At 40.7% G+C, this 24,529-nt stretch overlaps 2 protein-coding genes across 9 annotated transcripts in view; one reads left to right on the top strand and one right to left on the bottom strand.

Moving 5' to 3' along the window:
- The window catches only part of MGAT4A (alpha-1,3-mannosyl-glycoprotein 4-beta-N-acetylglucosaminyltransferase A), a 124,631-nt gene extending 118,617 nt beyond the window's left edge, over positions 1–6,014 (top strand). For all 5 annotated transcript variants that reach the window (XM_025868976.2, XM_073897849.1, XM_025868975.2 and 2 more), the window contains one exon: positions 100–6,014. In XM_025868976.2, coding sequence (XP_025724761.1) covers positions 100–126 — 27 coding nt within the window. In that variant the 3' untranslated portion in view covers positions 127–6,014. The remainder of the gene's footprint in view (positions 1–99) is intronic.
- On the bottom strand, positions 1,179–24,486 carry UNC50 (unc-50 inner nuclear membrane RNA binding protein). 4 transcript variants are annotated; one of them, XM_025868978.2, is made up of 7 exons: positions 24,339–24,486; positions 22,897–23,180; positions 21,803–21,923; positions 8,501–8,640; positions 8,312–8,413; positions 6,616–6,790; positions 1,179–3,966 (listed from the first exon to the last, which is right to left on the bottom strand). In XM_025868978.2, the coding sequence occupies exons 2-6, from the start codon at positions 23,174–23,176 to the stop codon at positions 6,654–6,656; spliced, it is 780 nt and encodes a 259-aa protein (XP_025724763.1). In that variant the 5' UTR covers positions 23,177–23,180; positions 24,339–24,486; the 3' UTR covers positions 1,179–3,966; positions 6,616–6,653. The 4 variants fall into 4 exon arrangements, with proteins under 4 accessions (XP_025724763.1, XP_025724764.1, XP_025724762.1 ...); XM_025868979.2 differs by lacking the exon at positions 1,179–3,966 and adding an exon at positions 4,252–4,715; XM_025868977.2 differs by lacking the exon at positions 1,179–3,966 and having other exon boundaries at positions 6,474–6,790.
- Positions 24,487–24,529: the final 43 nt, after the last annotated feature.

Here is a 24,529-nt window from a genome sequence, read left to right as displayed (position 1 = left end):
GATCTGTGACACAGCTTAGATGGTACGTTGTTGTTTTGTACCACATTTTGATTTTATGCATAAGGCCTTTATTGTACTTCTCGTTATTTTGTATTTCAGATTCATATTAAAAAAGTCAGCAACTGATCATCTGCTATGAAACCAGTACATTTTTTTCCTGTGAATTTGTTAATTAAAGATAGTTAAGCATGTACTTTTTTTTTTTTTTACTTGAACACTACCTCTTGTGAAATCTACTGTAGATAAGATGATTGTCATTTCCACTTGGAAAGTGAACCTCCCATGGATAATTGCATTCATTCGAACCTAAGCTGTCCTCCAATTTTAACTTGACTCAAACATTTTACAGTTATGACAGGCTGTTAATATGACTTGTACTATTTTGGTATTATACATAAGAGTTGTACATATTGTTACATTCCTTAAATTTGAGAAAAATTAATGTTAAATACATTTTATGAAGGGGGTACTTTTGAAGTTCATTTATTTTACTATTATAGGCCCTCTTTTATAGATTATCAGGGATTATATATATATAAATATATAAATATACATAAAAATGTTATGGAGTTAATTTATTAGAAACATTTAAGAAGTACATATTTTTGTGCAGTAAATTTTTGAATCAATACTTTTTTTGAAAAGTTACCTTGCTTTTTTAAGTTCTTTCTATATTTTTCTTTGGAAATGCAAACATTACAAATTAATGCCATTTTTCAAATGCACTGCCATTTAAGAATGATTCTAGATTGATTTCCTAACTGAAGTACTTTTATAATTGCAGTGATTCTGAACAAAATATTTTCAAAGGCATTTGTCATTCCTTAAAGCCAAGATTTTAAAGTCCAGTGTCCTTCTTGAGGGTTATTTTATTATGCTGTTTATGGTGTAAAAAATCAGTCTGATAAATTTTAATGTGCAGGGGTCATGCATTCAACCCAAATTATCATGGACTCAACTCATTTCCTCTGATGTGTAAAATGACAAACTCTTTTTTCTTTTTAAATCTGTGTCTTTGATCCATGAGTTAGATGCATTCTCTCTTGTTGATCCTTTTATATCTGCACCCATTTAATGAGTTCTGACGTTTTCTAGGTAATGTTACTGTATGAGTCAAAGTCATTGAATTTAACAGAAAAAATTGTAATACTGGTTTTTAGGGAGAGGTACTGTAGCAGTTGTATGTTTTTGCAAAATGATTTATTCTGTTGGCATTATGAACTTACAGGTAAATTCATATCTGAAGAGTACTTATTGCTCTTAATCATGCAATTCCAAATGTTATTACTACTGTAAACAAAAATACTATCAGCCTTAGCAATCAGTGATCTTTACAAAAGTATTTTACTTTTAAGAAGTTCCGAAATGATCAGCATCAGTTCCGGGAGGTTGCAGGTGGGTTCCAGAGAGATGTGCAGAGATTGATCCCCTGAGCTCTCGGACTATCCAGTGGCTGAGGCCTCGGGGGGCTGGAGGTGCCGGCTAGTTGCCCCTTACCTAGAGGAGGAGCTTCCCGCGGTTACCCAGGATGCTGAACAAAGAGCTTCCAGTGAGCCTTGTTTTCTGTACAGTGTGATGGAGTGAAAAATGTTGGGAAACATGGATAGGGTACAGTTCTTTCCATTACTCCTACTGGAATCATCAGTTACTTTCCTTGATTAAAAAGTTACACATTGCCATGAATAATTTTTATGTCCAAGTCAAGTGAAACATTTTTACTGGGTTTTTTAGATTTACTTTTCACTTTCTTTAATTTACTTTTTATTTTGTCCTCACATTTCCCTGGCCTGAGCACACAGGCCCATTTCATTTGAAAAGAATAACCTTTCATTATAAAACTTTGGCAGCTGTTGAACATGCTAACTGCTCACCAGCCAAGTGTCAGGAGGGAAAGCTCTGGAGTGGGTTGAGAAGGCCTCTCATTTCCCTTCCACAGTAGCCCACTCTGATTTGGGGGAGAAGGACCATGCGCTGAAGATCAGGGAGGTGACCGTTACCTCCTCGCCTTTAGTGAGGGATGCTCAGTCTTTAGACTTGTGAGCCATACTAGCCAGCTTCTTCCTGTTCTCCTGCTCGGTCTCCCCTCCAGTTCCTGAGAATACTTTGAACTTTGAGCCAAATCTCACCCACCTTTCACAGACTCTCTCGTGCACTCCTCCCATGAAGTGTTAACCAGTGCCTAGTCGTGCCAGGAATAGTGCCTGGCATGTGGCAGGTGCCCAGTCCGGGGCTGTACGAGGGGACCAACTGTCCAGCCCACACTCCTCTTTCTTTTTAACTCCCTACGTTCCTCGCCACACATTTACGTACACGCTCAGCTGTCGAGTTTTTGGTTGTTCCTGGCGAGTGTGTGCGTATGTGTGTGCGCACATTCTCCCACCAACCAGGCTTCAGGCTCCTGGGGTAGGCCTGTAACTCATCCTTCCTATCTGTCTCCTGGGGCAGCAGGTGCTCCCCAATCATCTTGTTGGTCTCTCCCTGCCCCCACTTCCTCTCTAGACCATTAGAAACAGCCATGCTTTCCTCAAGCAAGACACTGTAGGGGTAGCCCTTGAGAGTAGTTGGGGGGTGAAGTCTGGGGACAGAATGGTAGAGGAGGTGAAGAGTACCTGGGACTGAGGGAAGGATAGACTTGGCCTCGAGAGACACTGAACCACTTTTACCAGAATAGGGAGTGGGGACAGTGTCCAGTGGTGTCCAGTATTTAATTAGTAATATATAGAGATAAATGAAACCTGGTTTGCATCTGGTTATGTATTTCACATAAACTGTCAACTCTAGAGCCATGCTGTCCTGTACAGTAGCTAGTAGACACATAGTGGCTGTTTAAGTTTAAATTAATAAAACCTTCACCTCCTTAGTCACACTAGCTACAGTTCAAGTGCTCATCAGCCACATGTGGCTCGTGGCCCCCAGACTGGAAGGCACAGATAGAGAACCTTCTGTCATTGCAGAAGGTTCTGTTGGGACAGCACTGTGTAAGGAGTGCTAATGTGGACAATGGCGAAAGCAGAGTAATGAATTCTGACAAGGAGGATAAAAGCAGACAAGCAGAATATATCACAGTGCAGATGATGATTATTGTAGGTGAGAAGGTTGAGGACTGTTTCTGGGATTCTAAGACCCCAGATTTCTGAGTTCTCTAAGTCTCATGTGCTCTTTACACACGCACAGGGTCCTACCGTGTCGCCAAACAAGAACAGTGGTTTCAGGCAGTGAGATTGAAAAGCTTTTGGAAAAAGTGCACGCGGATGATTTGGCACGCAGGCTGTAGACACGTGTGTGTATATTAATTCAGCCACGGAGAGGTCTTTGGAAAAGGTACAGCTTTTCAGATCAGCAGAAGGTGTCCTTATTTCAAAACCTTCAGCAACGTTCTGAAGGCTTCTTTTCGATGTTATGGTCACCAAAAGGTGGTCTCCCAACAGTGCTGTCCTCAAAGGCAAGTTTGGTTAATACGGAAACAGCACGTTTGGAGTGATTGCTCTCATCAATGGCATTGTCTATTTGTAGTAGCCAGCATTCTCCAGGTGACCTTCAGGTACCGTAGATGAGATCCTCCCCTTTTGCGTGTGGGCGGAAGCCATGAATCTCACCCATAATCATGTTCAGCTAATCTAACCCTGTGAGCCCTTTAAAAGCAGAGTTTTCTCAGGCTGGTAGCATAAGTCAGATTCAAAGCAGAAGGACTCGAGGCACCACTGCTGATTTAAGATGGAGGGGCCCCAGGAGAAGAAATGCAGTTGCTTGTCAGGAGCTGAGAGAGGCCTCCGCCGACAGCCACAGGACCCAGACCTCCAGCCCTACAGCCACAGGAACTCGATCAGTCAACAAACTGAGGGAGCTTGCAACTAGAGTCTTCTCCAGCAGATGAGAGCCCAGCCCCGCCAACACCGTGACTCCAGCCTCGTGAGATCCTATGCAGAGGACTCGAACCAAGCCCGCCCTGACTTCTGGCCTGCAGAACTGTGAGATAATAAATAGGTATTGTTTTAAGCCTCTGAATTCGTGGTGATTTGTTATGCAGCAATAGAGAATGAATATAGTATTTAAAAGACGTGAGGAGGAAAAGTCTTCATACTTGTTTCCCTATAGTTAGCCTGGAGATGTTGATAACCACGGGAGTCAAGTCTCACACTAGCAAACCTACACCTGGGCCACCTCTGGGGTTCCTCTGCCTGAGAATCTCAAGTAGTCTTGATTGGAAGTTTGTTGCCAAAAACTCGGGAGTATCGTAGCAATGTTTTGTAAAAAAAAAAAACCAAAAAACAAAAAAACTGCTAGAACAGGATTGTTCTCATTCCAGAACGAGGACCCAGTGTATATGGAATCTTTTTCCTGGGAGAGGTATATTACTTTGTGCTGATTTATTCTGCTCTGAGCTTGTTCAGTATATTATTTAAGAATGATGAACAGTGGTACTTTAAATATTAGGAGAGAAAAAAAATTTCTGCCTTTTCATAGAGATCAGATAATCTACCCTGCATTGAAGAACATACTTTTTTTTTAACCCAAAACTTACTTTATTGTGTAAGAACAGAGCAAATCCTGTATGTGCCAACCAAATTTTTGTACTTTGCAGGTGTTTTCCAAAGTACTTCTCTCCTTCCAAGCCATTAATGCTAATGAAGCTTGTTTTTATTTTGGTTTGTAGATTAATCTTTATGCTTATTTTTACTATATTGCCATACCCTTGATAGAAGAACAGCAGAGAGCTAAAGGGAAGAAAATGAGAGGCTAAGACTGTCAGAAAGTCAGAAATTGGAGTCCAAATCATCTTTGTGTTCTAGGGGAACCCAGATATCCCAGCTCTTTCTTTTATAGAAAAGGAAACTTTTCCAAGCTGTGTAGCATTATTTATAGTGCGTGAAACTTGATAGCTGTACAGTTTTAATTAATCTTGATATATGTCATAACTAGTATGCTTACTTTATTTCTTTAATGCATGTGAACATACAATGCTGAAAAGACTACGACCATAATATTAAAAAAAAAAAAAAAAGGATTTGTTATATACAGCCCTATCATCAGTACCTATATATAACCTCCTCTTGCCTGAAACACCCCACCTCTTTGGGCACTAACTAGATCATGTTCATGGGAACAAACAGGAAAAGAGCTGGCTGTGTGCGTGTGAGCGTGTGTGTGTGTGTGTGTGCGTGCATATGCGTATTAAGAATTTAGAAGACATTGTTCAAGAAAGTAAGCTGGGTATTGAATGGAAAGCACTTTGTGCCAAGTATCATTCCCAGTGTTGTTCACATTGCAGTAAAAATGTTAATAGTGGTGCTAAAATTGTTCTCCAAATAAGGATTGTTTGTTGTGGGGAATATTTAATGATACTCTTGGACATTAGGGAGGCTACTTTATGTATCACCTGCTCCTAGTTTTTTGGTATTAGTAATTAGCAAATCCGTCTGGAGTCAAAGCTTCGGTACTTTAGTATGATTAGCCTTCCATTATCTGAAATGCTCAGTTTGCTGAAATTGGGTGAAAATACCTTTTGAAGACCTATTCTTTGAGCCTTAAAAATGGCTGATATCGAGAGTACTGTAAGATGCTAGGCCAGCAGATTTGATATTTTTCATTTCAGTAAAGACAGATGTTTTCTAAGAACGATTTAGAAATCCACTGACTGAAAATAATTGTTTCATTTATGGAATAAAATAATGTGTCTCTCATAAATAACACTGTTTGGAAAGGTCACGGATGTTTCTGGACGCACTCCTTAGAGAAGGTGCCTGAGGAATTGCTTTTCCAGGCCGTACCAGATTTTTTTTTCTCCTTAAATGTATTGTACATATTTTCCTTAAAATGTTTTCACTGAGTGAATAGGTAATATCTGTAGTAATATTTTAGGTACCTGTTAAGGTTTTTAAAGGAAGATTATTTATTTTCAATACGCTGCTATAATTGAAAACCCAGTAACTGGTCCTGGTGACTGTGCCTTTCATTACTGTTTTCTCTGTGCCACAACCGTGTATGTGTTTGGAATAAAGACGTTTAAGAAGCCATGTTGAAGTGAAGATTCCTTCTAATAAAAATAGGTAAAACTTAATGAGTAGCAAGTTTGTTATTAGTTTCAACACTGACAGTTTACTTAAAACTCTTCTTAGTTATGTGCGTTTTAGAGAGGTCTTCAAAGAGAGAGAGCCTTCATGTTAAGACACCGATTATCAGTGTTTGTTTGTTATGCAAGTGTTCAATGTCTGTTACGTACACCGAGGAGCCACCCTGCGCCTCTTCAATCGAATATATTTTGTTTGGGGGTTTCCTTTGTATAGAAAATGTTGTAAGTGATTTTATGGCCTATAGTACAGTGATTTGCCTTTGAGTTACATTATAGATCAAGGAGGCTTCTGAAGGTTATACTAGGCAAATGTTTAAAATACACGGCCCATTAGAAATGGGGCCAAACTACGTACCTTGTCAGGAACTGATTATCATCATGTTTGAATGAGTGAAATACATGCTTTAGTTTAAAAAATATTTATTATAGAAATGTACATTTAATTAGTTTTACGGAATGTACTTGACAATAGCGTTAACATTACATCTTTACTCAAATTTGCAAACTTTACACCCTGAAGATATCTACAAAGATAGTTTATTTACCAGTTTTGGAAGCAGTCGTCACTTCACCAACACTGCCTTCATTTCACTCTGTACTTGTAGAAGGAACACAGTGTGTGGGTGAAGTTCCATCCTAGCGCTAGTGACAGGCCGTAGAGCAGAATGAGAGGTGCAAATGGGTAAAGAAGAATTACTGTATTTTTCAAAAATGGCAATGCTGGAAAAGAAACAAATAAATTTTTTTAAAAAAGGAAATGTGACTAATGAACTTTCTGAAAGTTTTTACTACAACAGGTGGGGCCAAAAAGCAGTGTGGGTTCTGAATCGGCAAGCTACTGCTCTAAAGCCAGAGTCTGGCACGTGCCCTGCTCTTGGGTGTTGCTGCCGCCACCGCGTCGCAGCTGTGCCCGGGAACCCGGGGTGAGAGGTGAGCAGCAGCTTCGGAACTTGAGAAGTGACGAGTAAGGGACAGAGGGCACAAATACTGAAAACAGTGGTGGATTTACACAGGGGACTGCTTCAGAAGCCTCTAGGAGTCCAACCTTTAGCTCTTTGAGATTTCCCAATACAGGAAGCATGACACCTCCCCTTCACATTAGAGATCAACTAGTAAGTATCCCAGGCTTCAGGAAAGAACAAATCTGTCCCTCGAGTGCCTGCTTGGCTCCATCAGTAGAGCATGCAACTCTTGAGCTTGGGGGTCGTGAGTTCAAGCCCCACACTGGCTGTGGAGCCTACTTTAAATAAATTTAAAAAATAATAAAAAAAAACCTGTCTCCAAATATCTAAGTTTCCTTCTTGGTCACTACTTAGTGGATCCCTACCACATGCATTCTAACCTAAACATTTCTCTTCTAGGAAGTCACCAAAGTGAAGCTGAGCTGTACTCAAATTATAGGGAGTTACCAAGAGTGATCAAAAATCCATTTAGAGAAACCACGATGTTGTAATATGCTAATCACAATTTAAAACTTTCTCAAAATATGTGAAAATTCATAGAAACCTGAACATAGTATGTCACAAACACCTCCTCTGGAGAACGGACTCCCCGTGTCCAGAACAAGTGTGGTCCCTGGTGGGGTGAGAACACCTCTGACTAGAGGAGCCAGTCCTATTTGAGCACCAGGGGTGTGTATTTACAGGGAAGTACTAATCATCCAGAGTGACAAGAAAGGACGAGCTGAATTAATATAAAGGTTTCTCATTCATACTAAGAAAAAGAAAGCAGTAAATCTGCAAACTACATCCTCAGATCAGTAGAGGTTGGGCCTGATTTGTGCCCATCTATAGAACCACACAGTGATCATAAAAACAAAGTGAAGCAAAGGTTTTAACACCTTGACAAAGGTTTGTAAAGGTTCCTTTACCTATGCGACCATACGCCGGACCCGGCTCATGCCCCACACTAACCGGCCACTGGGACCCAGAACCAGAAAGCCAGGGAGAAAAGGAAGTGGGTTGTGGGTTCCTGCAAGTAACTTGGAGATATCAGTATGGTTTAATGTGGCTCCTTAAAATTACAAAATTTGTTACATACCAGCCATGCCACTTTCTAGCTGCACGACCGTGGGCAAATTAATTTCTGTGCCCTCATCCGAAAAATGGGGTTAAGTAAACCTAATTGTGAAGCTTAAATGAGGTAATTCATCTAAAAGCAAGCTAATTATGTTACTATTACAGCAACTTCCCTCCCTCTCCCTGTTATGTCTTCACTCAATCAAAACAATTCATGACTTACCACTGTATCCTAAGAAGGTTACGTAGATATAATAGCCCACTGCCACCAACCACAAGGTATTTCCAACAAAATATCCAATAAATGTGTCTGTCAGGATAACATCTGCGGAAGAGATGTGTACACTGAATCTCTTTTTAGTGCATACAATGGTGACTTTTTGATGATGTTAAAGAAGTAACTGCTACTTACGGTTAATGAAGAAAAGCTGGATAAAATGCAGAATGACTAAGAGAGGATAAAAAGCATTCAGATGCACATCGAAGGCATAGCCCCACTCCACATCATAGTCTCTGCTTTGCCGTTTCACTAAATACTTGTTAGAGATAAACCTGAAGAGCAAAGTTAAAATTTCTTTCATAATACAATAAAGTTAAGTCCATAAATATTTACTGACTACCTTCTGTGTACCAAGCGGTGAACAAAACAGATCTCTGCCTTCGATCTAGCTGGAGTCGTCAGATGGCATTATGGAGAAAAATTAAGCAGTAAGAAGGGCAGAAAAAATACCAAGTTGAAATGCAGTGTTCAGTAGGATAGTCCTACGAAGGAAATGTCTGGGTCAAGACCCAAGGGCGGGGATGGGAATGAGGTGGGGCAGAGCATTCAGGCAGAGTGGAGTCCGGATCCAGGAGTGGAGGGGGTGGATGAGTACAGAGGAGGTGGCAGGGGGCCGGGCCTGTTGCAGGGCTGGGTGAGGAGACCAGTGTGCCTGGAACAAGTGAGAAAAGTAGCAGGAAACGAGGCTGGAGCCTGTGGCCATTGTAAGACCTTTGGACTTTTATTCTTGGTAAAATTAGGAGTCACTGGAGTTCCCAGAGGGTGTCCGACTCACTACGGTGACTGCTGATCTGAGAACAGACTACAGGGACAAGCGGGGCAACGGAGACACCAGTGGGGAGGCCACTGGGAGGAGGAGGTGAGCAGGGGTGGTGGCAGCAGACGTGCTGGCGTGGGGGAAATGAATAGTCAAGAAGGACTGAGAGATTTCTGCCTGAAACCAACGGAAGACTGAGCTGCCAGGAGCTACCGTGGGCCCGGCTGCAGGAAGAGCGGTTTGGGGCGGTGCAGAAGCCTGGATTTGGACCTATCATGCTGAAGATGCCCGTTAACATGGAGTAAGGAGTATATAAAGTCTGGAATTCAGAGGAGAGGTCGAAAATGGAGATATAAACCCATCCATGCATAGATGATAGTTAAGGCCATGGGCCTGAGTAAGACCCCGCACCCCCAAAGAATGAATCTAGATACAGAATAGGTCCAAGGCCTAACACCTAATAGGTCACCTCTCCATTAAAAGATCAAGGAATCAGGAGGAACCAGTAAGGGAAGAGCGCCAGTGACCTATCTAACCATAAAAACAATTCTTCAAGCCTCTGTCAGTGTTCTACAGCATGGCCTATGAGTTCAGTTAAATGATGGGTGAATGAAAAGTAAAATACCCATGTGACAGAAAACTAGATCTTCAAAGGGAAATAAAAAGGATCATTCGTATTATAAACACAACTGCAGAAATTCACTTTTATGTGTGTGATTTCATTTCAAGGGTACAGTTAAAATGCTATGCCTAGGGGCACCTGAGTGTCTCAGTCATTAAGCGTCTGCCTTCGGCTCAGGTCATGATCCCAGGATCCTGGGATCGAGCCCCACATCGGGCTCCGTCCTCGGCGGGAAGCCTGCTTCTCCCTCTCCCACTCCCCCTGCTCACATTCCTGCTCTCGCTGTCTCTCTCTCTCTCTGTCAAATAAGTAAATAAAATCTTAAAAAAAAAAAATGCTATGCCTACAGTGGAAATAGAAAAATAAGCAAGGGGTAGAACATAGTACAGTACTAATAAGACAGTCCTGTACACAGTTACCTGAAAATATCAAAATAATATAGCTTTGTTTGAACAAACTCTTAAGTTACCAAAACATCTTCCATTTTAGCCAAGAACATGTGCCACTGAAAGAACAGAACAAGCATTTAGCTCACTACCCAAGAGCTCCCATTTCGTGCTGCCCCCCCCCGCCCCCCCAGCCTATCCCTCACATGGGCACTTCTGTCCTCAGTCTAAGTCTTCCCTCAGGAACACAGACATTCCTTCTGGGAGAGCTCAAGACATCTGTGGTTTTCAGCTCCCACCTCCACATTAATGATGCCAGTCATGTGCTCCTCTTGGCCCAGACTGTAGTAGGTTCAGAGTCCTCTACCCCACTGTCTGCCGTACCTTTATTTCCACTAAATCCTCAAACCCCCAGAACTCAGCACGTCTAACATGGAGTGCTTCATCTGCACCTGCCACTCTTCCCTACCTTCGTCATACCCAATTACCACAGGATGCTCTCCGATCCATCTCTCTCCTCTCTTTCCGAGTTCACCGCACTGTCTGGGCCTGCTCGACTCTTGTGCAGACCCCCACAGTTGTATCCAGCTTGCCACTCTTCTTCAGCTCCTTCGCAGCCACAGAAAGGATTTTCCTTCCAGTGTGAATCTGCTATTTCCTTACCCCAAAGCCTCCAATTTCTCCACTTCCCTTCCACTCCCCAACCAGCACATGCAAGCTATGCGGTGAAGTACAATTCTTATTTCTGAACTGCACTGAAGGCCAAATTCTACAGTCACCTATCTTCCTGAGCTGGTGAGTGTCACCCCGCGCTACCAGACCCAGTATGCTGCTCCTGACCGCCATGCCTATGCATTTGGTACCAGGAATCAATGATCCCACCTGCCCCAGACATCTCCTCCTGCTGGTTCCTGTGGCACCTCTAGGATGACAGCAACCACATGTCATCATTTCTAACACAATTCACAACACAATGCAACACAATGTAGCTTTTGAGAAATATACCATGTCAGTCATTTCCTTTCTTTTTAAATAAGCAGGCTCCACATCCAGCATGGAGCCCAATGTGGGGCTTAAACTCACAATCCTTCAATCAAGACCTGAGCTGAGATCAGGAATTGAACACCTAACCAACTGAACCACCCAGGCGCCCCCCGAGTCCTTTTCTATTTAACTGAAACCGTAATATGGACTCACACTAAAGCTGCTAAACTCTGGAATGACTTGGTTTCTGTGGCCCTCCAGAGTCAGTGCATTCACGGTAGAATGCCTGCTACAACCTATTCCTTTGAAAGCTTTATTTACTGAAATTGTTTCATATGCCATGTTTTTTATAATGAATATGTAACTTCTCTTAGTAGTAGTCTTTTTAAGCCAGATTTTGGAATTCCAAATTACTGACACACAGCATTTACTGACTACCAAGCACATACAAAACTCGTAAGGAGTTACAAATGGAAACAACACATTGGCATCAGAGGTTACAGTCTCAGGACTTTGTTGAAATATTAATAGCCACTATTTATTGAGCATTTCCTATATGCCAGGTACTTTTCACACCACAATCTTTTCAAATACCTTACAAATTAGATAACTAACTCCATTTTACAAAAGGGACTGGGACTAAGAGTTACAGTAAATGAGCTGGCATTTGAACCTAGCCCTCCCTGTGACTAAAATTTCCACAGTGTTTTCTCTGATACACAATGGCCACGGCCCCTACTCAACCACTGGCCTTTTATGAGCTCACCTGACACATCCACTCCCCTCATCTGGCATGCCAACCATATAAAAGCCTGGATCTATGAGAAAATGGAGAAACCAAATGCTGGAATTAAACACTTATACTCAGTACACTACCGTCGTTAAACCAAACCCAGAAGTGAGACTGCATACCTGTTCAATAAAACCTATGTGTGTCTCAGCTAAAAGGCACCGAAAGTTCAACAAATCCTTTTTCAAATGTACTTCATTTAATGTCTGATATTCAGAGTAAGATTCCATGAAATAACCCTCCATAGCTTAAACATTTAGAAGTGACCCACTGACAAATACAGGAGAAAACCATGCCATCAGCCAAACAACTTAAGCAGAACTGGCTAACTGCATAATATTTTTGCAAAACCAGAGACTTTGATAATATGATATAATCATTATTTCAGTTCACTTATTTGCTGCACTCTGACAATACAGACCACCCTTTAGAATGTTTTCTGATACAAACAGTGACTTAGGAGAGCAAGTTATAATAATCCCGGCAATCAAAATTGATGCTTTCAGGAGATAGGGTCCAAGATGGTAATGGAGGAAGAGCCTGAATTCCCCTCCATGGACAAACCAAATCTACACCAACATGTAGAGTAATTCCTCTGGAAAAAAGAACTGAGGGCTGACTGAACAGCTTCTGCACAACAAAGGACAGAGGGACCACAAAGAGAACAGAAGAGATGGAGACATAGTAACAACAGGAACCTCACCCCAACACTGCCAACTGCAGAGGGGAGGAACAGAACCAAGGAACCAGGAACAGATTCGACCACTCTAGGGCATGGAAAACAGCTTCAGTTTCAAAGGGCAACTAGAATTCAAAGGCACCAGACCTTGAGCGTCTGCCAAACAGCTGGGACCCGAGGAACTGGTCTCCAGTGGTCAGAGGGCTGGCAAGTGCCACTGTATATGTTCCCTCCCTCCCCCAAGGCCAACACTGACACACAGATGGGAGTGGGACACGGCCACCTTAGCTGGCCCAGCCCTTCACTAAACCCTGGGACCCTAGCCCACATCAGCCCAAGCCCCACTGAGGCACACACAAAAAAGCAGAGGTTTAAAAGACAACGAGGATATAAAAAGAAAACTGACCCTCTGCCAAATGGCCAAGGCCTCTGGGAACACATTCCGGGGCCAAAGGGGCTGGTGAGCACCCTGTTTATGGCCCCCAACTCGCCTGATCACTCAGACTGGAACAGGGTAGAACTGGCCAGCACTTTAGGGAGCCCCACACCCCTAGCACACAGCAACTTTAGCTCAATTCTCCTACCAAGGTCCCCACTGTGTAGAGCGCCCTAGGACCACCAGCCTGAGCCCACTTCGACTCCAGCTGGTCCATCAGGGCAATCCCCATGTAGAGTGCCCCAATACACCCCTAGCCCCTGCCCACTTCAGCTTCAGATGTCCCACTAGGGTACGCCCTGTGTGGGACACCCAGAGACCCCACTCCAGCCAGCCAAAGCCAGCAGGCATACACAGTCTATACGGGACAGTCCTACACAAGACCAGTCCTTCAAGATGAGGAAAAGTAGCTGTTCTGCCTAATTCACAGACTCAAATACATAAAACAAAATAAGGAGGCAGAGGAATATACTCCAAGTGAAAGAACAAGATAAACAATGTACCTGATAAATAGTTCAAAGTCAACAAGAAGCTCACCAGACTTGAAACAAGAGAGGGTGAACCTAGTGAGAACTTCAACAGATAGAAAATCTAAGAAAGAACCAAGCAGAGCTGAAGAATACAGTTACTGAAATGAAAACGACACTAGAGAGTAACAGCAGCAGATTAAAGGACACAGAAGAATGGATGAGCGATGTGGAAGGCAGGAAATGGAAAGCAACCAAACTGAACAACAAAAAGAAGTAAGAATTAAAAACAAAAATAAGAATAGCTTAAGTAGTCTTTGGGACAATTTCAAACATATTAACATTTTCATTATAGCGATCCTAGAAGGAGAAGAGAAAAAGGGGCAGAAAACTTACTTGAAAAAATAATTGCTGGAAACTTCTCTAACCAGGGGAAAGAAACAGACATCCAGGTCCAGGAACACAGAGAACCCTAAACAAGATGAACCCATGAAGGCTCACACCAGTGCAAATGCTAATTAAAATGACAAAGATTAAAGTTAAAGAGAGAATCTTAATGCAGCAAGAGAAAAACAACTAGTTATATACAAGGAAAGGCCAATAAGGCACTCAGCTGATTTTTCAACAGAACCTTGCAGGCCAGAATGGAGTGGCATGATATATTCAAAGTGCTGAAAGGAAAAAACATACAACCAAGAATACTCAATCCAGCAAGGTTAACATTCAGAATTGAAGGAGAGATAATGACTTTCCCAGACAAACAAAAGCTAAAGGAGTTCACCACCACTAAATTGGCCTTGAAATGTTAAAGGGATCTCTTTAAGACAAAAAAAAAAAAAGGCCACAATTAAAAGAAAAATGTGAAAAAAATTTTGCAAAAGCAAATATACAATATATAAAAGGAGTAGATCACTCACTTATAAAGCTAGTATTAAGTTTAAAAGACAAAAGTAGTAAAACCAATTATATCTAAAAATTAGTTAAAGAACTTAGAAAAAAAGATGGAAAATATGACATAAAACATGGAGGGGGGGCATAAAAGTGTAGTGGTTTTAGAATGTGTTCCAACTCAAGTGACTATCAACTTACTAGAAACTGCTATATAAATAGAATGTTATATATGAACCTCATAGTAAACACAAACCAAAACCTATAATAGATACACAAAAAATAGAGAAAAGAATCCAGGCACAACACTAAAAAATGGCATCAATTACAAGGAAGAGAACAAGAAAAGGAACAGAAGAACTACAAAAACAAGCAAAAAACCAACAAGACAAGAAAAAATACATAACTACGAATAACTACTTTCAATGTAAATGGTCTAAATGCTCCTATCAAAAGACAGGGCGTATTGGAAGTCTAGCCACAGCAATCAGACAACAAAAAGAAAGAAAAAGGCATCCAAATTGGTAAGAAGTTAAACTTTCACTCTTTGCGGATGACATGATACTCTGTATAGAAAACCTGAAAGTCTCCACCAAAAAACTGCTAGAACTGATACACGAATTCACTAAAGTTGCAGGATACAAAATCAATACAGAAATTTGTTACATTTCTCTATACCAATAATTAAGTAGCAGAAAGAAATTAAGGAAACCCATTTGCAAAAACCCCAAATAATAAGATACTTAGTAATCAAACAGGTGAAAGATCCGTACTGTGAAAACTATATATAAAACACTGATGAAAGAAATTGAAGACAACACAAAGAAATGGAAAGATCTTTCATGCTCATGGTTTAGAAGAACAAATATTGTTAAAATACTCATACTATTTTCGTTCATACCAAAGCAATCTACACATTTAACGCAATCTCTATCAAAATACCAACAGCATTTTTTACACAATCCAAAAACCTGTATGGAATCACAAGAGTCCCTGAATAGCCAAAGCCATCTGAAAAAAGAAAAACAAAGCTGGAGGTATTACAATTCCAGATTTCAAGTCATACTACCAAGCTGTAGTGATCAAGACAGTAAGACACTGGCACAAAAATAGACACACAGACCAATGGAACAGGATGGAAAACCCAGAAATGAACCCACAACTATATGGTCAATCTTTGACAAAGCTGGAGAAAAAGACAATCTCTTCAACAAATGATGTTGGGAAAACTGGACAGCTATATGTAAAAGAATGAAATTGGACTCTTTTTTTTAAAGATTTTATTTATTTATTTGACAGAGAGAGACACAGCGAGAGAGGGAACACAAGCAGGGGGGGCGCGAGAGGGAGAAGCAGGCTTCCCGCTGAGCAGGGAGCCCGATGCGGGACTCGATCCCAGGACCTCGGGATCACGACCCGAGCCGAAGGCAGATGCCCAACGACTGAGCCACCCAGGCGCCCCGGACCACTCTTTTACCACACAAAAATATATTCAAAATGTATTAAAGACCTAAATGTTAAGTCTTGAAACCATAAAAATCCTAGAAAACATCCAGGCAGTAACTTCTTTGACAATGGCCATACCAACTTCTTTCTAGATAGGTCTCTTGAGGCAAGGGGAACAAAAGCAAAAATAAACCATTGGGACTACATCAAAATAAGAAGCTTCTCCAAAGTGAAGGAAACAACAAAACTAAAAGGCAACCTACTGAATGGGAGATATTTGCAAATGACCTATCTGATAAAGCCAAATATACAGCCATACATATTAGCCAAATATACAAAGAATTCATAAAACTCAACACCCAAAAAATCAATAATCCAATTAAAAAATGGGCCAAAGACGTGAACAGGCATTTTTCCAAAGAAGACATCCAGATGGCCAACAGACAAATGAAAAGATGCTCAACATTGCTCATCACCAGGGAAATGCAAGCCAAAACTACAATGAGGTATCACCTCACACCTGTAAGCATGGCTAAAATCAACAACACAAGAAACAACAGGTGTTGGCAAGAATGTGGAGAAAAAGGAACCCTCGTGCATTGTTAGTGGGAATGCAAACTGGTGCAGCCACTCTGGAAAACAGTATGGAGTTCTTCAGAAAGTTAAAAATAGAACTACCCTACCACCCAGGAATTGCACAACTGGGTATTTACCAAAAGAATACAAGAACACTAATTTAAAGGGATACATGCACCCCTATGTTTATAGCAGCATTATTTATAACACCCAAGATATGGAAGCAGCCCAGTGTCCATGGATTGATGGATGGATAAAGAAGATGTGGTGTGTATGTATGTGTGTGTGTATGTATACACAATGGAATATTATTCAGCCATAAAAAAAAGAATGAAATCTTGCCATTTGCAACAATATGGATGGAGCTAGAGAGTATAATCCTAATGAAAACAGGCCAGAGAAAGACAACATGATTTCACTCGTGTGGAAATTATGAAGCAAAACAAGCAAAGGAAAGAAAAAAGAGAGACAAATTAAGAAAAAGACTCTTAATTATAGAGAACAAATTGATGGTTACCAGAGGGGAGATGAGGGCAGTGAAATAAGTGATGGGGATTAAGGAGTGCACTTCTGATGAGTACAGGGTGATGTACGGAAGTGTTGAATTACTATACCGTACACCTGAAACTAATTTAACACTGTATGATAACAGGAATAAAAATAAAAACGAGGGGCGCCTGGGTGGCTCAGTTGGTTAAGTGACTGCCTTCGGCTTGGGTCATGATCCCAGGGTCCTGGGATGGAGCCCTGCATTGGGCTCCCTGCTCAGTGGAGAGCCTGCTTCCCCTCTCCCGCTGCCTCTCCCACTGCTTGTGCTCTCTTTCTCTCTCTCTCTCTCTGACAAATAAATAAATAAATAAAATCTTAAAAAAAAAAAAGACATAGGGCAACTGAATAGATAAGAAAACAAGACCCAGCTATATGCTGACAAGACTCACTTCAGACCTATAGACACATACAGACTGAAAGTGAAGGGATGGAAAAAGATATTCTATGCAGATGGAAGCCAAAAAAAAAAAAAAAAACCAGAGTAGCAATACTTCTTTCACACAAAATATGCTTTAAAACAAGGACCATAACAAGAGACAAAACAAGGCATTACATAATGATAAAGGGTTCCATTCAACAAGAGAATGTAACAATTATAAATATCTATATTTAACCAACACAGGAATACTCAAATACATAAAGCAAATACTAACAAACAAAGAAATTGATAGTAATACAAAATAGGGGACTTTAAGACCCCACTTATATCAATGAATAGATCATCCAGACAGAAAATCAATAAGGAGTGGCTTTCGACAACATATTAGATGCATATATGTGCAGAATATTCCATCCAAAAACAGCAGAATACAAAATCTTTTCAAGTGCATATAAAACATTCTCCAGAACAGATCACATCTGACCCATAAAACAAATCTCAATAAATTTAGGAAGATCAAAATCATATCAAGCATCTTTTCCAACCACATGGTGTGAAACTAGAAATTGATAACAAGAAAAAAAAACTGGAAAAAAAACACAAACACGTGAAGGCTAAACGGCCTGCTACTAAAATACAACAACAAAACCAAAGAGGAAATAAAAAAATACCTTGAGACAAATGAAAATGGAAAAAAAATGTTCCAAAAATCTTTGGGACACAGCAAAAGCCAGTTCCAAGAGAGAAGTTCTAATAGGCATACCTCAAGAAAAAACAAAAATTTCAAGTAATATAACTTTACACCTAAAGATATGAGAAAAGATGACAAGCAAAACCTAAAATTAATAGAAGTAAGAAAGTAATAAAAATCAGAGTAAAAAGAAATGAAATAGGAACTAAAAAAACAATAGAAAAGATCAGTGAAACCAAGAGCTGGTTCTCTGAAAAGATAAACAAAATTGATAGGACACTCAGTCAGAGAAGAAAAGAGAGCCCAAATAAATTAAAATCAGAAATGAAAGAGAAGTAACAACCTACACCACAGAAATACAAAGGATTACAAGAGATTACTATGAAAAGTTATATGACAACAAGTTAGACAAAAGTTATATGACAACAAGTAACAACCTACACCACAGAAATACAAAGGATTACAAGAGATTACTATGAAAAGTTATATGACAACAAGTTATAGTCCCAACATTTAAAGAAGAAATGGATAAATTCCTAGAAATATACAATCTTCCAAAACTGAATCAGCAAGAAATACAAAATGTGAATACACATATTATTACAAGTAAATGAATCTGAATCGGTAATCAAAATACTCCCAACAAACAAAAGTCCAGGACCAGATGGTTTAATGGGTGAATTCTACCAAACATTTAAAGCAAAGTTAACACCTACTCTTCTGAAACTACTGCAAAAAATAGAAGAGGAAGGAAAATTTTCAAATCAGTTCTATTAGGCCAGCATTACCCTGGTACCAAAATCAGACACAGACATTACAAAAAAAGGAAAAGTATAGGCTAATATCCTTGATGTACAAAGACCTAAAAATACTCAACAAAGTATTAGCAAACCAAATTCAATAATACATTAAAAGGATATTCCACCTGATGAAGTGGGATTTAATTCTAGGGATGCAAGCATGATTCAATATGTGCAAATCAATCAATGCGATACATGTTAACCAAATGGAGGATAAAAAACATATGATTATGTCAATAGATGCAGAAAAAGCATCTAACAAAATTCAACATTAGTTTATGATAAAAACTCTCAATAAAATGGGCTGAGAGGGAACGTACCTAACATAATGAAGGCCATATATGACAAACCCACAGCTAACATCATACTCAATGGTGAAAGGCTGAAAGCTTTTCTTCTAGGATCAGGAACAAAACAAGAACATACACTCTCACCACGGTTCCTTAACATAGTACTGGAATTCCTAGCCACAGCAATCAGACAAGAAAAAGAAATAAGAGGCATCCAAATTGGTAAGGAAGAAGTACAACTGTCACTATTTGCAGATGACATGATACTCTATATAGAAAACCTGAAAGACTCCACCAAAAAAATATTAAAACTAATCAATGAATTCAGTGATGTTACAGGACACAAAATTAATATACAGAAATCTGTTGTGTTTCAATATACTAATAACGAAGCAGCAGAAAGAGAAACTAAGAAAATAATCCCATTTACAATTACATAAAAAAAATACCTAGGGATAAATTTAACCAAGGAGATAAAAAACCTATACTCTAAAAACTATAAGACACTAATGAAAGAGATTGAAGAGGACACAACACATGGAAAGATACTCCATGATTATGGATTGGAAGAACCAGTACTGTTAAAATGTCTATATTACCCAAAGCAATCTACAGGTTCCATACAATCCCTATCAAAACACCAATAATATTTTTCAGAGAACTAAAACAAAGAATTCTAAAATTTGTATGGAACCACAAAAGACCCCAAATAGCCAAGGCAATCTTAAGAAAGAAAAACAAAGCTAGAGGCATCACAATCCAGATATCAAGATATACTACAAAGCTGCAGTGATCAAGACAGTATGGTACCGGCACAAAAACAGACAGAGCAGGGGCACCTGGGTGGCTCAGTTTAAGTGCCCTACTCTTGATTTTGGCTCAGGACATAATCTCAGGGTCATGAGATCAAGTCCCCAGTTGGGCTTCACGCTAGGCATGGAGCCTCCTTAAGATTCTCTCTCTCTCTCTCTCTCTCTCTCTCTCTCTCTCTTTCCCCCTCTGCCCCCCAACCCCTGCTTGCTCTCATGGTCTTTAAAAAAAAACAAACACAAAACAAAAAAACAAAACAAAACAAAACCAGACAGATCCGGATAGAGACCCAAGAAATAAACTAACACTTATATGGTCAATTAACCTATGACAAAGGAGAAAAGCATATACAATGGGGAAGACAGGCTCTTCAATAAAAGTGTTGGAAAAACTGGACAGTTACATGCAAAAGAGTGAAAATGGACCACTTTCTTACACCATACACACAAAAATAAATTCAAAATAGATTAAAGAACTAAATATGAGACATGAAGCCATAAAACTCCTAAAAGAAAACATAAGCAGTAATTTTTTGGACATTGGCCTCAGCAACATTTTTATGAATCTGTCTCCTCAGGCAAGGTAAACAAAAGCAAAAATAAACTATTGGGACTACACCAAAATAAAAAGCTTTGCATAGCAAAGGAAACCACGAAAAAAATAAAAAGGCAACCAAGTGAATGTGAAAAGAGATTTGCAAATGATACATCTGATAAGGGATTAGTATCCAAAATATATAAAGAACTTACATAACTCAACACTAAAAAAAATCAATTAAAAAATGGGCAGAGGAAGAGAATAGACATTTTTTCAAAGAAGACATACAAATGGCCAACAGACCCCATGAAAAGATGCTCAGCATCACTCATCATCAAGGAAATGCACATCAAAACCACAATGAGGTATCTCCTCACACCTGTCAGAATGGCTAGTATCAAAAAGACAAGAAAAAAACCAGTGTTGGCAATGATGTACAGAAAAGGACACCCTTGTGCACTGTTGGTGGGAATGTAATCTGCAGCAACCACTGTGGAAAACAATATGAGGTTCATCAAAAAATTAAAAACAGAAATACCATATGATCCAGCAATATCAGTACTGGGTATTTATCCAAGGAAAATGAAAACACTAATTTGAAAGGTCACATGCACCCCTATGTCTACTGCAATATTATTTACAATAGTCAAAATATGGAAGCCAACCTAAGTATCCATCAATAGTTGAATGGATAAAGAAGAAATGGGGTGTATATACATATACACACACACACACACACACACACACACACACACACACACACACACAATGGAATATTACTTGGTCATAAAAAGGAATGAGATCTTGCCATTAGTGACAACATGAATGGACCTAGAGGGTATAATGGTATGCGAAATATGTCAGAAAAGACAAATACCGTATCATTTCACTTACATGCAGATCTAAAAAACAAAATGAACAAAGAACAGAAACAGGTTCATAAATATAGAAAACAAACTGGTAGAGGAGATGGAGTTGAAGGAATGGGTGATATAGGTGGAGGGGATTAAGAGGTACAAACTTCCAGTTACAAAATAAATCAGACACAGAGATAAAAAGTGGAGCATAGAGAATACTGTCAATATTGTAACAACACTGTATGGTGACAGATGGTAACTATATTTATCTTGATAAGCACTTCATAATGTATATTAACTGTCAAATCACTATGCTATACACCTAAAACTAATATAACACTGTATGTCAACTATACTTAAATACAAAAAATTTTAATTCATGCTTTCAGTTCATATATCTTGTTTCAATTTTCATCAGCCACTCTATCTCTAAAGGAAGGAAATGCAGGCTCTACAGCAGCACTTGAAAAACCAAAGTTCTAGTACTTACCACATTAAAGTTGATATGAGCAGACCAACGCCTACACAATCTATGAATACAACCCAAAGGAGCAGCTTTATCGTCTCAAAAAATCCCATGTCCAGAACAAAGCCAAATCCTATAGTGGACACTGAAAGAAAGATTTACATGATAAATTCAGGCACTATGCTAGGTTCTGGGGATACGGGTGGGGCAAGTCACTGCCCTCCAGATGCCCACATGTGTAATGGAGGAGACAGTCATGTAAACAAAACCCCAAAGATGTGTTATATGTATACAGAATTGAGAAATGCAGACTACCCTAGAACAGAGAATGGCTACTGAACTAACTGTAGTTTACTGTAGAGGCCCCCATCTATGGTTCCCCAGGGTAGTCCCAACATTTAAAAGACCACTAATTCTGAACAGGCACCCACATATTTAAGTCCAGGTAAAGATGAAAAAAATATTACACATTTACACCCTAGGGTGTTTAGGACTCTCTCACTACATTATTGGAGAACTTAAAAGTAGTTTCTCAAGTTCACATTGGTACTTTTAGAACTCACTCTAGATTTGCCTGTGAAATGCAATTTCCCATCTTGATATTCCTTTTCACAGTAAGTTTGCATTTGGTATCATAGCAGTTAAAAGACATGGAGTGACTCTGTCCTCTGCTTTTCAAAATTCCGAGGGAACAATTTACTCTGGCATCTGCTTGGGACCTTTAGAACCAGAAAGAATACAACATTCTTTCCTGTGAGATTTTTGAGGCTTCAGAAAGGAAGGAACAGCTTCAAATATCTCAAATTCTGACCCACGATATGCTTATAACAAAAGATTCTGCAAGTGACAAGTACAATCTAAAACACTCAGTTTGGGGGTGCCTGGGAGGCTCAGTCGGTGAAGCGTCTGCCTTCGGGCTCGGGGTCCTGGGATCAAGCCCAGCATGGGGCTCCCTGCTCAGCAGCAAGCCTGCTTCTCCTTCTCCCTCTGCTCCTCCCCCTGCTTGTGCTCGCTCGTGCTCACTGGCTCTCTCTCTCACATAAATAAATAAAATCTTTAAAAAAAAGCCAACCACTCAGTTTGTTCTTCAACTCTACTGTAGATAAACTAACACTTACCACAGAGCCAAATACTTAACAGGACCAAGAAAGCAGGGTCATCTCTGGCCCACTGATCCTTTGTCTGCTTTCGATAATGAAAATTTCTATAAACTCTCTGTGGGGAAGTAAATAGGTAGAGCATCTGCCATGCAGCAAATTCAAAGTCCATCTGCCGAAAACGAAAAAGTCTTCTCAGGTATTTGTAGCGTTTTGCTCCAGCTGTGTGTCTTGCTGCATCCCTGGAGTTCAACACTCCGTTCCCCTGCACTGGAGAATTCACTGAAATACTTGGTAACATCTTCCTAGATGGAAGAAAAAAATTCTTTTAAATTTCCTAATCTTAGGAAACTATTGGCTGCCAACAACCTCTTCTGAGATATTTAGGAGGGATGTCATCTTAACAGTCCTTCCACAATCCTTGATAAGAGTCAGGGGTCAAAAGATAATGGAGGTGGTTCTGAGGCTTAATTCGGAGCTCAAGAACTGCCCACTGTACTTCAGGCAAGGGCAGCACCACACCCTTCTGAACCTTCATAACACTTCTATAGGGTCCATAAATTTCCCAAACTTCACTTCTCTCCTTAGGCAGCCCACCCAAGTAGCTACTCTTAACCAGGAGGGAGGGAGGAGGCAGGAAGGACAAGAGGGAGGGAAGTAGAGAGAGAGAGAGAGAGGGAAAGGGGGAGGGAGAGAAAGAGAAAGAAAAGCACTAGGAGGTAAACTGACCCCCTCATGGGCTCAGAGATGGCTATGGAGCCAAAATCCCCTGCTCTTAACCATCAAGTCTTCAAGGGAATCGGTTTTAAAAGCCTATTAGCAACAATGTTACCAATGAGGTAAAATAAATGGCCTATTCACACAGGTCCATCAGTGCAAGTCCATCAAGCAACTCTTTCACTGGAATGGGATATAAAAACAAAAATCAAGACCATAGTGCTTTACTCCCTGAATAGTTCAGCAGAGGAAATGGCAGCATGGGAGTCCGGTGGAATCAATCTGAAGCCCCGTGAGAGCAGGTCACCGTCCAGCCCTCACGAACAGCCCACTTTCCCCGCCCCACACCTTCCACCTCCCAGGCCTCCCTGACGCCAATCAGCGCCTCTCCGAGTCCAGAGGCTCCCGGTCCGCCCGGGGCTGCGGGTAAGGTTGCCATATTTAGCAAATAAAAACACCGGTAGCCCAGTTACAGTCGAATCTCCGATACAGGTATAACTTTTTGTATAAGCATGTCCGAAACATTGTGTCGGACATACACTAAAACGTTGTCCGTGGTTTATGTGAAATTCAAGTGGAAAAAAAACTGGGCATCTTGATTTATATGGCAACCCTACCGCCCGCCGAGCAGCCGGACCCGGCTATGGTCACTCCAGGGCCGTGGGCTGTCGGGCCGTGAGGTGCCGGAGGAAAAGGCGCCGGGCGAGCCCGAGCCGCGAACGGACGGAGCGGTCCTCAAGTCTCACCTGGAGCCCCGAGGCGGCCTCCAAGGGGTCCAAGCTAGCGCGCCACCTCCGCCCAGCAGCCAAGCCCAGCAGCCGCGGGGCCGACTTCCCTTCCCGCAACGTAGCCGGCGCTGTGGGCGCGACGCGTCACGTGCGCCCACTTCCGCCGCGCGCGCGGCCTTTCGGGCCCTGTAGTTTTCCGGGGGCTAGCC

This window comes from Callorhinus ursinus, unplaced genomic scaffold (genome assembly GCF_003265705.2).
Source record: "Callorhinus ursinus isolate GAN/ISIS: 27379988/994484 unplaced genomic scaffold, GSC_fseal_2.0 scaffold10, whole genome shotgun sequence".
In the NCBI taxonomy this organism is placed as follows: Eukaryota; Metazoa; Chordata; class Mammalia; order Carnivora; family Otariidae; genus Callorhinus; species Callorhinus ursinus.
The sequence above is the reverse complement of the archived record's forward strand: the minus strand, read 5'-3'. Positions and strand labels throughout refer to the sequence as shown.

Coding starts and splice junctions, on each gene's coding strand:
- UNC50 (XM_025868978.2), bottom strand. CDS start 23,176: ATGTTACCAAGTATTTCAGTGAATTCTCCAGTGCAGGGGAACGGAGTG. Junction 8,414..8,500: donor CCAGCTTTTCTTCATTAACC/GTAAGTAGCAGT, acceptor TCTCTTCCGCAG/ATGTTATCCTGACAGACACA. Junction 6,791..8,311: donor AACCTTCTTAGGATACAGTG/GTAAGTCATGAA, acceptor TTTCTTTTCCAG/CATTGCCATTTTTGAAAAAT.